The following is a 13,415-nucleotide window of genomic DNA, read 5'->3' as shown; positions in this document are numbered from 1 at the left end:
TTCCTTGGAATAACTGGTTGATAAGCTAGGGCATCTGATTATTAAGCTAGGGACTTCCCTTTCATTCCCTTCTCAGATCCAAAGGGAATAGAGGTGCATGTCTTGGGGTTCCTTGGGGTTTTGTAGAGAGCCCTTCAGTAACCATCCTGTTACTGGGAGGAATGGTGATGCTGCCCTGTGTGTGCGTTTCCCTTTAGGAAAGGGAACTAACTTCTAGGTTGAGGATGACCTTGAACGACTAGAAAGATGGAGCTCCACAGAGCAGCAGGGATAAGCTTCTCACGATGGGTCTGCTGGGGCCAGCTCAAGAGGGATGACTGTGTACATCTCCACAGTCAGTGGCATCTCACTGCTGGCTGGAAATCAGCCACAGTGGGAATATTTACACCAGGGAAATGGCAAGTGCTTCTGATGACATCTTCCCTGCTGCCCCACCACTGCTTGCATAGAGCCAGTTGTTTAATATTTATTAGCACACCACTAGAGCCAAAGATGGAAATTTCTAGCTCTCTAGAAAGCAGGTTGGAAGAATTAGCTACTCCTTTTTCAGTTTTCTACTTTTCTTTCTCATCTCTATGTGTAGGCCTATAAGACCTGGTAAGTGACCTGGTGAGACTTGGGAAATCTAGATTCTAGTGCTATCTCTACCACTATTCAGCCACGTGACATGTCCAGCCATATGTCACACAGCCTCCCTGAGCCTCAGTTTTCTCATCTGCAAAGTGAAAGAACTGGACCAGATAATCATCAAGATTCCTTTCAGTTTTGAAAGTCCTTGATTTCATGGCTTATTTCTCTCTCACTTTCTCCACGGGCTGGTAAGGCTGCAGAGTCTGGGCACAGGTGTAACCCAAGCCAGCTTCTGAGAAATGACAACAGAAATAACTTGCCAGCAATTGCAGGTTTCTTTCTTAACTCTGGAATCTCTAGACCTTAAGGCAAATAGTTTGTGTGCAGCCTAAGCTCCCAAGATGGTTTGACATTTGTTTCCATCTGCCCTCAATTGCCAGATACTTCCAGACATCTGATGTCCCTCTACTTTTGCTCAAATGGTGGGAGCTTGGAGTGTGGCTTTCCTTAGAAGCAGCATGGCTAAATAGAAAGACCTTGGACTCAGAAGTCATATGGGCTGAACTGAATTCAAATCCTTGCTTTGTTGTTTGTAGTCATGTGGATTATAGACTCACTTACTTAGTCTCTGTGAGCCTTTGTTTCTCCATCTGTCAAATGGGGATGATAATCTGTGCTTTACAGGGTCATATCAAGGATCAAGTGATATAACAACTGGCCCAGCACAGCCTTTAGGTACATAGCTGCTATTCAGTGAGTGGTAGTTTCTTTTCTCATCCCTTTGGGGGAAGAGCTCAAATCCTTCATCTAAGAGTCCATGTTAGACCAGAGGTCATGTTAAAATTGAACCCTGGGACCACAGCATTCCTCACCAATCCCAAATCCCCTCTAAGGCCACTAAATGTCTCTAGATCCCTAGATCTGAAAACCCTTGGGACTATTAGGATTTTAAGGAGCCCTTCCTATGACAGGCTCCCTACCACCCCTCGCTGTAGAGGCTGCACCAGAAAAGTGTGACACTAGGCGCTGGAGTAATGGTGGTGGGGTAAGGGTCTGTTCTCTCTGAGGTCCTGGTCCCACCTGTGCTGTCACCTCTCTCCCAGTGTCTTTGGTCACTAGTCTGGGCTTGTCTCTCTGCAAGCAGTGGAGCCAGAGCAGGGTGTCGGCTTCCTCTCCCCTCTGGCTCAGCAGCAGGCAGGAATCAGCGGTTTCCTCCTGACAAGGCCCCCTCTGAGCAATGGGAACCGGGCAGGACACTGCAGGAGTCATTGCGTTTCCTCTCCACTTCTCCTTGATTGGTTGGGGCCATAGGTTACAGAATGGCAGTGCCACAAAGAGCCTTAGAGATTATCTAGTTCAACCTGGTCACTGTATAAAAGTGAAATCACAGCATAACTTGTTCTTTGTTATTATGATTGATGTTAATAATTGCAGGTGCCACTTATTGAATGCTTATCATGTGCTAGGTATTGTGCCAAGCATTTTACCACTATTTTCTATTTGATTTCATAATAACCATAAAAAGGGAGTACTATTATTTCTGTTTTGAAGATGAAAGACTTACAGGTCAGACTGGGAACCTAACTTGCCCAAAGGGACACAGTCTTGAGTGGTAGAATTGGCTTCTAAATACAAATCTGATGGTCTTCAAAGCCTATTGTTGTGATCACCCTCCTGTCATACCAAGAAAATGATGGTAGAAACAGAAGCATGGGTTGGCATGATCCACTGTCTTGCTTTAAGAAGTGGGTTTTGGTCCTGAAAGCAGGCTCCCTCGGTTTAGGGTACTCAGACGGCAGCCATGGTTCCCTTGGTGTCAGATTTTTCCCCAGGCTGCAGATCAAGAGTCCACAGCTCTTCACACAGAAGCCTATCTTAGCACTTGTCACATGGCCTAATGGTTAACTAATAATGGTAAACCCAACATATCAGACATGGTGCTAATCTTGCCATTTATTATCTCATTTGATCATCTCAGGAAGTGGGCATTATGATTCCCATTTCAAAGATGATAATGTAGTGATGCTAAGTTACTTCTGAAGCCAGGAAGCAGCACAGATGGGATTTGTGGAATTTGAACTGTGGTTCTTTGTGCCTGAAGCCCAAACTCTTAGCCACTGTGTTATATTGCCAGCGGTTTCTCTCTCTCTCTCTGCCACTAGATTCTGAGATACCTGAGAGTAGTTATCATGTCTTTTTATGTTTGCATCCCCAGCGTTCAGTATAGTGCTGGATACTCAGAAGATCTTTAATACCGTCTTGATCAATGGATGAAGGGATGGGTGATGGATGGATGGAGGGATGGAGGGATGGGTAGGCACATGGATGATGGATGGATGGATGGGTTACAGTGACCACTTAGATGGCAGCATCTTGACCCTCAGACACGACAGTGCTCGCCCCTGATTTTCTTGTCTCTGCTGTCCTCGGGTCTGGATCCTGAGCTCACCCTCTCCCCTTTTCCCCTTGCCCGGATTCCTGATTCTTCTTCCTCAGTTTTCAGTCTGCCAGCCAAACTCGATTCCCCTCCCTCTGCTCTGACTGACATAGCCACCTGCTTACTCGACTCCTCAGTGGCTTCCCAGTGGCCCACAAGGCCTTGCATGTGCACGATCGGGTCCCTGTTAGCTCTGACTGGCCTCACCGCCCACCGCTCTTTCTCCCACATGACCTGACCCAGCTGCAGAGGCCTCTTGCTGTTGCTCACACTCCAGACGAGCCCTGCATCCTCTGCCTTTGCTGCTTTCTCTCTGGAATGCTTTCCCCAGACACCTACCTCACTCACTGCCTCAGCTTCCTCAGTCTCTGCTCAAACACCACTGTCTCAGTGAATCAATCCTCTTGGGCACTGCCTCTCCCCTTCCCTGCTTTTTCTTCTCCACAGCAGTCAGCGCCATTTGACAGACTACATTGCATTTATTTGCCTTGCCTCACTCACAAAAACTCTGTGAGCACAGGGGGCTTTGTGGTCCGGCTCACTACTGAAGCCAGCAGCGGCTACAAGGCTGCCTGGTGTAGAGCAGGCACTCTACCTATGTATTTGGAATGACTCAGTGGATCAACAAATGTGCTCCAAATGTCTGGTATACATCAAACCCTGAGTTATTAGCTACCATATGATAATCTGCAAACCTCTCTTATTTCAGGCCCTTTGTGGTCTGGGAGCAGGGTGTACAACAGGCCACCAGCAAGAAAGTTGGAGCTGACATCACAGATCGGGAGTCGAGCAAGATGAGCGCCTCTTACCGCCTTGGTGCACTGGACATCCTTCCCCAGCAGCCAGTTGAGCTCCAGGTTGCCCTCACCCTGGTAGCAGGACTGCAGACGCTCCTTGATCTGCAGGTTGATGGCCCGGATGGGGAAGGCACAGAGGGCAGAGTCATCTGGCGGGTAGTGATACTGTTTCTGCCCTTTGGAGAAGATGGCAAAGAGCACGTCATCCTGGCTGCTGATATTGAAGGCCTGGGCCAGCGAGTCCCCGGGTTTGGCGAGGTAGGCAGCCTGCAGGAGGCGGTATTCCACCCCAGCCCGAGTGCAGCCGAAGGGCAGGGACACGTAAGAGTGGAACTTGGGGTCGTCCTTGCAGAGACGCACGATGCGCGAGGTGTAGAAGAGGTCTCCGGCGGAGTTGATGGCTACGCCCTCGGGGGTCTCGGGCTGGACAGTGAGGAAGTAGACGAAACCCCCACTGGCGAAGCCGTAGATGTAGAAGATGTCAAAGTGGGAGACCAGGGCCAGGGTGTCGGAGGGGATCTTGATGAGGGAGGAGACGAAATCGCTATGGAGCTCGTAGTCGAGCATGGCGGAGGACTCGGGGTCTCGGGGCAGCTTCCTGCTGGACAGAGTTGGGAAGTAATCCTGTTTCCCGTCCACGGCAGTGCCAATGAAGAGCTTGCCGTCCTCGCCCTCGGAGCGCACGATCACCCCGTACATCGTACCCGTCTTGTTGACGCTGGACAAGTAGTGCTCCTTCTTGTGGGATGGCTCCACCAGGATGAAGAGGTCGTCCAGCCGCAGCAGCTTGCAGACGCCCTGGTAGAGACTCCCGCAGGCCAGCAGGCGGTTCTCTGAGTCGTCGATGATAAGCAGCTTGTTCACGTTGTTGGTGAGTGTGAGCACCTCGCTGCAGGGCTGCACGATGAGGGGAGGGTAACAGGACTTGTTGTCTTCCTCTGGCCCTGTCTTGTGAGCTACCTGGATGGTCAGGTTGCCCGTGAGCTTGTACACCCGGTTGATGGCCCCGACATACACTGCCCCCGTCCCTCGGTGGACAGTCAGGTGGTTGAATGTCCAATCACGGTTCTCTGTGTGGAAGGTGCTAAACTGAGGCATGCCGGCAGCTGGGGGGGCCAGCAGCACCCAGACCACTGAGAGCAGGACCACAGACCGGCTGTCAACCTCTGTGGCCCGTGGCCAGGGCCTTCTGTGTTCCATTCTGAGTGGGGCCAGGACGGGCACACAGATCCCCTGGGCTCTCATCTACTCCACCTCCTGGACTGGCCCTCACATGGTTCTGGAAAAGACAAGGCAGAGTGGTTAGATGGAAAATACATCCGGGGAGCAGAGAGGAGGATCGTGTGACCTGGAGTCCCAATCCTGGCTAGCTCTGTATCTTTCTCCTGTATTTCCGTTTTTCTATTTTAAACATATTTTCTGCCTCTTCCGGATGTTCAGGGAATCCTATTTTCTATTTTGGTCTCCAGTCTTTACGCTGTAAAACGCTTTTTTTACTTTACAAAGCATCTCTATTTCTGTCCTCTTAAGGTTCCATTTTTCTCTCTCAGAGAGGTTAAAAGACCATTTAAGTTCACCCAGCCTGTCAATCCCTACAGCCAGTCTTCCCAACCCAGGTGCCGTGTCTGGCCTCTCCCGGGCCAGCGCAAACCCTTCCTGTTTTTTGAATGCTTGTTGGGAAGACTCTCCCAGGCTCTCCAGATCAACAACTCCCAGAATCGGACATTGCAAATAAAATTCCTTCTTATTTCAGACTTCCATCCCCACACACTGCTGTGTTTCTTAACTTTCTCGTGTCCGGTCCTCCTCAGGGAGGGAGAAGAGCTGGCCATCCTGAAAAACAGTGCCTGTCCCTGCCCCGGGGCCTCCTCCTCTCCAGAAGGAAGAATTCCTGATCATTTGTTGTTACAATTTGTTAGAAAACAGAAATGCACCGAAGCCCATAGGACTGGTTTCCCACAAGTCCATTCAGGCCATTCAGGAGCCTGAACAGCCCCGGGGAAAGGGTGGGCAACTAGAGGATGCTGCCTGCCTCCCCAGAGGGCAGCTGCCAGGCCCTGGGGACATGGCTTCAACTTCTGCTGCTCTGCAGGGCAGCACAGAGGCTCCAGCTAAGACAACTGGCTGAGTCCAGCTTCAGTCACCTGGGTAAGAGTTCTGGGTTTGGAAAGTGTGGGGAGGAGTGAAGGGAGGTGAGTCGAGGGTCACTGCTGGGGCCTTGTGGCTGTCGAAGGATCCATGAAACCAAACGCCTACCCTGGGTCTCCGCCTGCCCTGCCCAGCCCAGTCTGTCTCCCGTCCTGACTTCTTTGCTCCCTCATCTGCCTCCCCAACCCCAGCCTCTAAAGCACTTCTGTTTGCCAAGGAAACTGTCCAGAGAGGCTGGCGGGGCTCCTGCAGAGAGCTGGGCGGCGTGTGGGAGAGTGGAGCATGTCCTGTTCACTGCAGCTGCACATTTCTGAGAGCCACGCTGGGGGTGGCAGCAGAGCTGGCTGCAGCCAGTTGTCTAGCACGGAAATCTTTTAACCAGCTGGACAGACTGTCCGGCAACTTTCTCAGACAAGTCCAGGCAGGACTCTGGGAGCAGGAGGCAGCCGGAGTGGAAACACCCAAGCCGAGGATGGAGAATTTGCTCCGAGGCAGCTTAGGAGAGCCCTGTCTCCCTCCACCCGCCCCAGCCTGGCTGGATCGGTTAGAATTAGAACAGATGCCGCCTTGGGAATCACACAGGGTTTGCTCTGCATCTTTAGGAAGTCTCCTCCACTCTGCCCCAGGCCTGACAGCCGCCGCCGTGGGGCCACCTGCCTTGCTTTCCTCCAACCGGGCTCCACCGGGGTTGTTCTGCTGTGACTCGGAAGGCCCCAGGCTTCCTTGGAAAGAGGAAGGCAACACCAACAGGAGGCCCAAGCTGACCTCAGAGGCTCTGACCCAGCCCTTCCGGCCCCTTGCGCACACCGGCAAAGCCTCCCAGAAGGACAGAGCTTTCAGTTTGAAAACCAGAGGTTATTTTTAGTTCTATCCTGGGGCCGGTAGCAGGACGTGAATTCCTCAAGAGGAGCTGTGGAAAGGAAAAAACAGAATCCTTACATTCTCTAGCTGGCCCGGGAACTGCGAGAGGCCATTCTGTGCATGCCACTGTCTCTGGGTAGGAAAGCCCCTTTGGCAACAGGTGGAGGGCAGTGCAGAAGGCTCCACAAGGAGTCTTGAGGAAGAGAATCATTCTTACCGTGCTGCTTTTGGGGGTGTGCCTTTTAAAAAGTGCTCTCTGAGATACCAAGTCTATGGACAGTACACTCCTGTCTTCTCCACAATACACACACACATACATGTTTAGCCTGTGGCTGGAAGAAGAAGGTCCGGGTAGCAGAGATGACATCAAAGGACATAGTGCAGGGTTAAGATCAACCATCTCAGCTCCCTGCACAATTAATCCCCACCAGACAGTTTGAATAGTGAATGGCTTTTGTTGTTAGGCAGAATGTGGGAATAAACCTGGGACCCTGGACAAGTAGTGTCTCATCGGCCTTTCTGGTAGAATGGAGATAATTACAGTACCTACCTCTCAAGTTGTCATGAGAGCAAATGAGATAATGCAAGGAAGCCTCTTAGCATGGTGGCTGGCACACCGTGCACGCTCAATTCATGCTAGTTGTTATTGTTCTCGTTGAAGCCTCCCTAGAAGACTGCAGTTCTGGAATCCTGCAGAGCCCTCACTTCTCTTTTTGTTCCTTTCCACAGGAATGAACACTGTGGGTAGACCATTGATCCCCAGCTCTCTCTGACCCAGTGAGGAGGCTCAATCCAGGAAGCATGTGTGCGGGGAAAGGGACCAGATCTGTGGTGATCTCTATCATACTATTGCACAAGTCCCAACGTAGCTGCCCTGCAGCCAGCATGAAGGATGGTGGAGGTGCAAGGTCCTGGGTGTTGAACTATGAATGGGAAATTGGCTAGTGGATAGAAGCCATGAAATCATGGGGCTGGAGGAAGAGTAGGAATTGGGAACCCAGGACTCAAATCCTGCCTGTGTCATCCATGAGTTGTAGGGCTTTAGACTGGCTAGCATCCCCCTGAACCTATTTCTTGTCTTAAAACAAAGGATGTTTGAATTAGCCAGTTTGTAAGATTTCTTCTTTCACATACCTTGATAGATGCTTCCTTTAGCTTCCAGAGTCTGTGACTGAGATAGCACTAGGGGCCTTCCACCTTACCTGGTAAGGCTGGTTAGGCCAGGAGTTCTCAACAGATGACTACAGTTGGGCTGTTTTTCCTCTCATTCCTCAATCAGCATCTAGTCTGGGACAGAACGGTGACCAGCCAAGCTAATTCATTCCATGAGGCTCAGAGGTCACCTGTCTGGAAGCAGCAGGCACTGACACATGGACTCAAGAGTAGGTATGGTCGGCAGTGCAGGATGGCAGGGGAGGTCCCCGGTGACCTAGGCTTTCACAAGGACGACTAACTTCAATAGCAAGTTGAGAGCCTCTGGCTTCCCATGCTAAAGCTGATGATATCAGGTAACTGTTCCAAAGCAGGGCCCAGCTGGCAAGGATCAAGTCTCTCATCCAAGTTCAGAGGAGGGCAAAAAGGCACCCATCTTTGTACCTCTGATGGGAGACAGTGTGGTGGTATGTGGTTAAATGCATGAACTCTGAACTTAGATGCTTGCCTTCAAACAGAGCCAATAGCTGGGTAAAGCTGGCTGAAGTTCTTAGCCCTTCTGTGATGCTATCTCCCCATCTATGTAAAATGGGATTCACATTAGCATCTGCGTCATAGGATTATTACGATGAAGCCAGTTACTACATACAAAGCACCCAGAACAACACCTCATCCATTTGAAGTGCTGGAGATACATTAGTCTTTATTAGTAGTAATTTATTTGTCAATATTTCTAGCTCTTTACCTCCATCCTACGATCTTAGACTGAACTCTCCACTCTCCATCCTCAATTTGGTAGAAGCCAGTGAACATCTGACTAGGACTTTCTATACCTATCATTTCCTCCTAACCCTGATTTTCTGCTAACGTCAAGAGTTTTCTCTTAATAATGACACCTCTTTCCTTCTGTCACTTCTCCTCCCTGTCTAGTTTGTGATGTCACTTTGTCACGTGCATTCTCAAGAGCCATAACTTGCCCATTGTCTCTTCTCCTTTCAGTTTCCTTCTCCCCGACCTCATGTCTCAATCCCGGGCAGGCTGCTCCGGGATGCTGACTCCATCAGCGGAGCCTCCCGGGGCGTCTTACTCCGAGTACTCCCGAGGCCAAGGAGAGGCCACGCTCGTCTCTTTGCAAAGCAAGTGTCGCTAAATATTTAATTTGGAAGGCCTGTTGACACCATCTCCCAATCAGGATTCAAGAGGCAGGTGTTGGTGACAGCCAGCGAAGGCATCTAATACCTTCCTGGTCAGCTGCTGCGGGCGTCAGTGGCAAAGCGGGGAGGAAAGGGCAGTCAGGCACTTCCAGGGCAGCTCAGGGCAGGATCCTCTCCCCACTGCCACCCCGCTCTGTTGCCTTTTTCAGGAGATCTGGACGCACACACCCTTATGCCTTCACTTGGCCTCCCTTATTGCAAAAGGGGCTGGTACGGAGTTAAAGTAGGGATACAATTTTGCCAAACTGAGTCAACATTCATGAGAGTAGATGTCACACCCTCGGGCCCATCTGTAGCTCCACCACCACCACTCACTCTGTACTGTCACTGTCAGAGCCACTGTCATCACCAGCACCATCCTGGCAATGGTATTTTTTCTTAATGACAACAGTAAAAGGTGCCTATTACTGTGACTGTACCTACTGGGTGGCTCCCAGAACCAGGCTCCTGAGGATCCAGATGGTGACAGAAAACAGGTAAGCATGCGATGGGGGCCTTGAGTCGGAGCAGTCCAGCTGCTCTTGGGCTCCACTGCACCCTCTCTCCTCTCCCAGGACAGAGGGAAGTCTGTCCTCTCCCCCAGCTCTTCTTTCTAATTATTAGGGCCTTGAAGGCAGGAATTCAGAGCCACGGCTGCAGGAGATTGTGAGATTGCAACAATCCACTAGTTGTTTTTTAGGTGAAGAAACAAAAGCCCATGGAAGGAGGACAAATTGTCCAAGGGGACTCCAAACGAGTCAGGGACAGAGTGTAATCAGAACTTAGACCCTGTGACAGAAGCCTAGTCCTTCCTCCGTCATCGCACGAGGGTCCTGGGAGTGGGTTACATTCTGCCTTGAGACAGCCCTGCTTGGGGGAAGATGATGCCCTTTGATCACGGCGGTCCATGATGGGCAGGAGTGGGCCTGATGCGGGGTCTGGACAGGGAGGCGGCGCACAGGGCAAACTCAAGGAGGGGCAGAGGGTAAGAGATGCTGCTAGAAGCTACATTGGGGACAATGGCCTCTTGTGACCCACTCTAGGCCCAGGCAGTTGTCATGGGCAATAATGTCACTGCACCGTGCCTTGAGGGCTATGGTATCCCATGCCACATCCCTCTGGGTTGCGGGCAACTTCACGGACTGAGGTTAGCTGTGGCCTCTTCCCCTGAAGAGTCAGAACTTCAGCAGAAGGGACTAAAGTCAGGTATTAAGGGGACATCCTATCTAGAGAGGATCCCTGGGGCTAACTGCCAAGGGGATTATGGAATTTCCTGACAGTGAATTTTCCTGACAGCTGTGTAGGAACAAGTTGACACAGAGGCAGGGGATTTGTCCCAATGACCTTGGAAGGCTCCTTTCGGTTTAAGATGTCTATGAATTAAAGTCCATGAGGACAAAATGTCTAAATGTGAGATTCTGGGGCCCCAGCCCATCTCCTGTGGGTGGAATGACCCTGAGGACCCGTCAGAATGTCATGTACAAGGCTGTACATGCGAACACTGCGAGCGTCGCTCTGTCTGACACCGACCTCAGAGGTAGTCCCGGCACGTTGGGTTGCACAAGGTGAGTGAGAGGGCGAATGCAAAGGCCCCGGGTAATGCCGACAGCTGAAAGGCCTCAATTAGAGTGGAAGGAGTTATCTGGTATTTAAATAATTATTAGATTGAAGGAATAATCATGGGTTTGAGCTGATTTTTTTCCCCACTGTCACCCTGATGGTGTCTATAATATTATTATTCAAATGCCCATGATTCTTATTGAGAAGAGACCAAGAAAGAGAGGGGGAGGGGGTGGTGAACAGGGGTGGGTGGGAGAGGGACTCATTCAATCTCCATGTGACAGGGCTGCAGGAGGTACATTAGTCGCTTTCTTATTTCAGCTGTCACTCATGCCCAGACATCGACGATTGTTATTAGCGTATTTTATGCACACGATTTAAAGGGGAAAGGGGGGGGGTGGTGCGGAGAGGGAGAATTTCCTACAGAAAATAAAGGGACCAAAGGAACAATTTAGATGTCACTGTATACCAGCTGCATGTGCTTCATTAATCGACTGTCATTTTTTTTTCCCCCAGACTGTGCGCCCGAATGTGATGCTAAGTGGCTCTACGTCGTCCCAGAGAGACAGGCAAGGAGGGTAAGGGGAGGCAGAGGAGGAACTCGGGCCTCTGCCCACATGTCCTCTGGGCCTCCTTCCCTGAGAAGGTGAAAGAGGAAAGCGTGGCCTCCCCAGTGGGGGTCAAGATAGCTTTTGGTGCCAATTTCTAGCCAGTCACCTTTTCTCACTGTGAGAAAGGAGATCCCCTACTTGTCTTTATATGTGATTCCTTTCTCAGATCCAGTTTCTGCTAACCAAGGAGTAAGAGAAGGAAACTGGGTGAGGCTCTAAAAGTCCCCATCAGGGGTGAAAGGAGAACCCCTATTCCGGGCGGTGGGGCAGTGAGGGGCTGTGTCACGGGGCCGTGTGTGGCTCTCGGCCCTGGAAAGGGAGGGGGCAGAGCCCTTGGGTCCCGCACGAGCACATGGCAGGGATGGACTCTGCCTCTCAGATGGCACTGAGGGCAGAGGCAGGCTGACAGGGCCACGAACAGGGCCTGGGTGGTGGCAAGAAAGGCAGGATGGCAGGTGTTAGGGGTTGAATCGGTCCCCCCCAAATTCATATGTTGAAGTCCTAAGCTCCAGGACCTCAGACTGTGACTTTCATTGGAGAGTCTTTATAGAGGTAATTAAATCGGAGTGAGGTCAGGAGGTTGGGCCCTGACCCTGATGCCTGATGTCCTTATAAAAAGGGGCAATTTGGATGTAGAGACAGGCACTGGAGGCAGGTGATGTGGAGACACACAGGGAGAAAGCAGCTGCCTACCAGCCGAGGAGACAGGCTGGAAGAGATGCTTCCCTCCCAGTGGCAAACTCCTAGGGCGGCCAGGAGTGACGTGCTCTGCCGTCTGGGCTCAGGGATTGTTCTTTGGAACAAGAGGGGAGTGTGTGCGTGCCCGTGCAAGCACACACTTGGGTAAGCCATCACGCGGCCTTAGGGATGAAGATCCTGTGGCATCTCCGCGGGGACCACAGGCCGTGAACATGTGCCCTTTCACCCAGCTGAACCCAGGGGCCCCGAGGACGCACTCGCTCTGCCTCTCACCACTTTCTGCCCGGTGGGATGAAAACCTTGCCCATCTCTCACCTCTCAGGCTCGTCCTGCAGAGGGTCCCTATCCTTTCTGCCTCCCCTGGCCTCTTCTGCTCCTGCCTAGAAGAGTCCACGTGTCACTTGCAGACCCTAAGAACCTTCTGGGATGCCTTGAGACTCCCAGCCAGCAGCCTCCTTCCATTCCTGCCGATCCTCCTCCGGCCCCGTCCCAGGGCCACAGCCTTTTCACTCCAGGGAGGGGTTCTCTGGTGCTTTTTTTCCCAGGTCTCCCAGTGAGCTCTGATGGAGCCCTGGAAACAGCACCAGCTCTCCCAGGGCCTTAGCAAAACATCCAGTGTTTGTCCTCCCCTCTCACAGGCTATAAAAGCTTGGAATTGTCTCCCTGAATTATGAAGGGTTCCAAAGACATGTACTCACTTGAGGGGTGGCGGAGGGGAGGGGGCTCGGCTCCTTTCTGGGGCACTGGCTGGGCTGGCTTTGCAAAGTCAAAACAAGATTCATTACCCTGGGGCCAGGAGCAGGGAGATACACCGTCTGACCCTGCAGACCTGCCCCATATGTCATGGGCCTGTCAGAAATCTCCCAGAATTCCCTTTATTATCTAAAGGTCGCCACCCGGGCAGCACTGAGAGAGCCCATGGAAGAAACTAAACTACAAGAGCAATCAATTTCCAGCAGCTGCCTTCCCGGCCACCCTGACCCCCGCTCCCTTCCCTGGGCTCTGCCCTTTCAACCCCCTCTGGGGGAAGGCCAAGGAGGAGCATGCTGAGCCCTGGCCACCTCACCCTTGGGGCAGAAAGAATTTCTGTGAATTAGCAGGGCTCTGAGGCAGCAAGCAGCCGGCCCTGGGAGCTCACCTGTGCTCTGTCCCCCTCTTTCTAGGTCACCCCTCTTCTCCCCTGATTCCATGCTGGATCCCGTTTAAACCATCCTAGTCATGAGATGCCATTCTGATGGGCATTATGGGACTGAAGGACAGGGAAAGAAATTCCCAGGCTCCTTCCAAAGGCAGGAATAAGAACAAAAATGGAGATGTGGTGTTGTTAAATCCAGTCAAAATTCATGCTGGGGGACCTCACACCCTAAGGGCTATGAGAAGCATAATG

The 13,415-nt window shown here is 51.6% G+C and overlaps 1 protein-coding gene across 4 annotated transcripts in view; it reads right to left on the bottom strand.

The window, feature by feature from the left end:
- PLXNA2 (plexin A2) overlaps positions 1–13,415 on the bottom strand; it is a 207,878-nt gene that overhangs the window by 178,156 nt on the left and 16,307 nt on the right. For all 4 annotated transcript variants that reach the window (XM_036912407.2, XM_036912408.2, XM_036912406.2 and 1 more), the window contains exon 2: positions 3,817–5,083. In XM_036912407.2, the coding sequence (XP_036768302.1) occupies positions 3,817–5,049 (1,233 nt within the window). In that variant the 5' untranslated portion in view covers positions 5,050–5,083. The remainder of the gene's footprint in view (positions 1–3,816; positions 5,084–13,415) is intronic.

The sequence above is a fragment of the Manis pentadactyla genome, chromosome 9, assembly GCF_030020395.1.
Source record: "Manis pentadactyla isolate mManPen7 chromosome 9, mManPen7.hap1, whole genome shotgun sequence".
NCBI classification, from domain to species: Eukaryota; Metazoa; Chordata; class Mammalia; order Pholidota; family Manidae; genus Manis; species Manis pentadactyla.
This window is presented reverse-complemented; position numbering and strand designations above follow the sequence as displayed.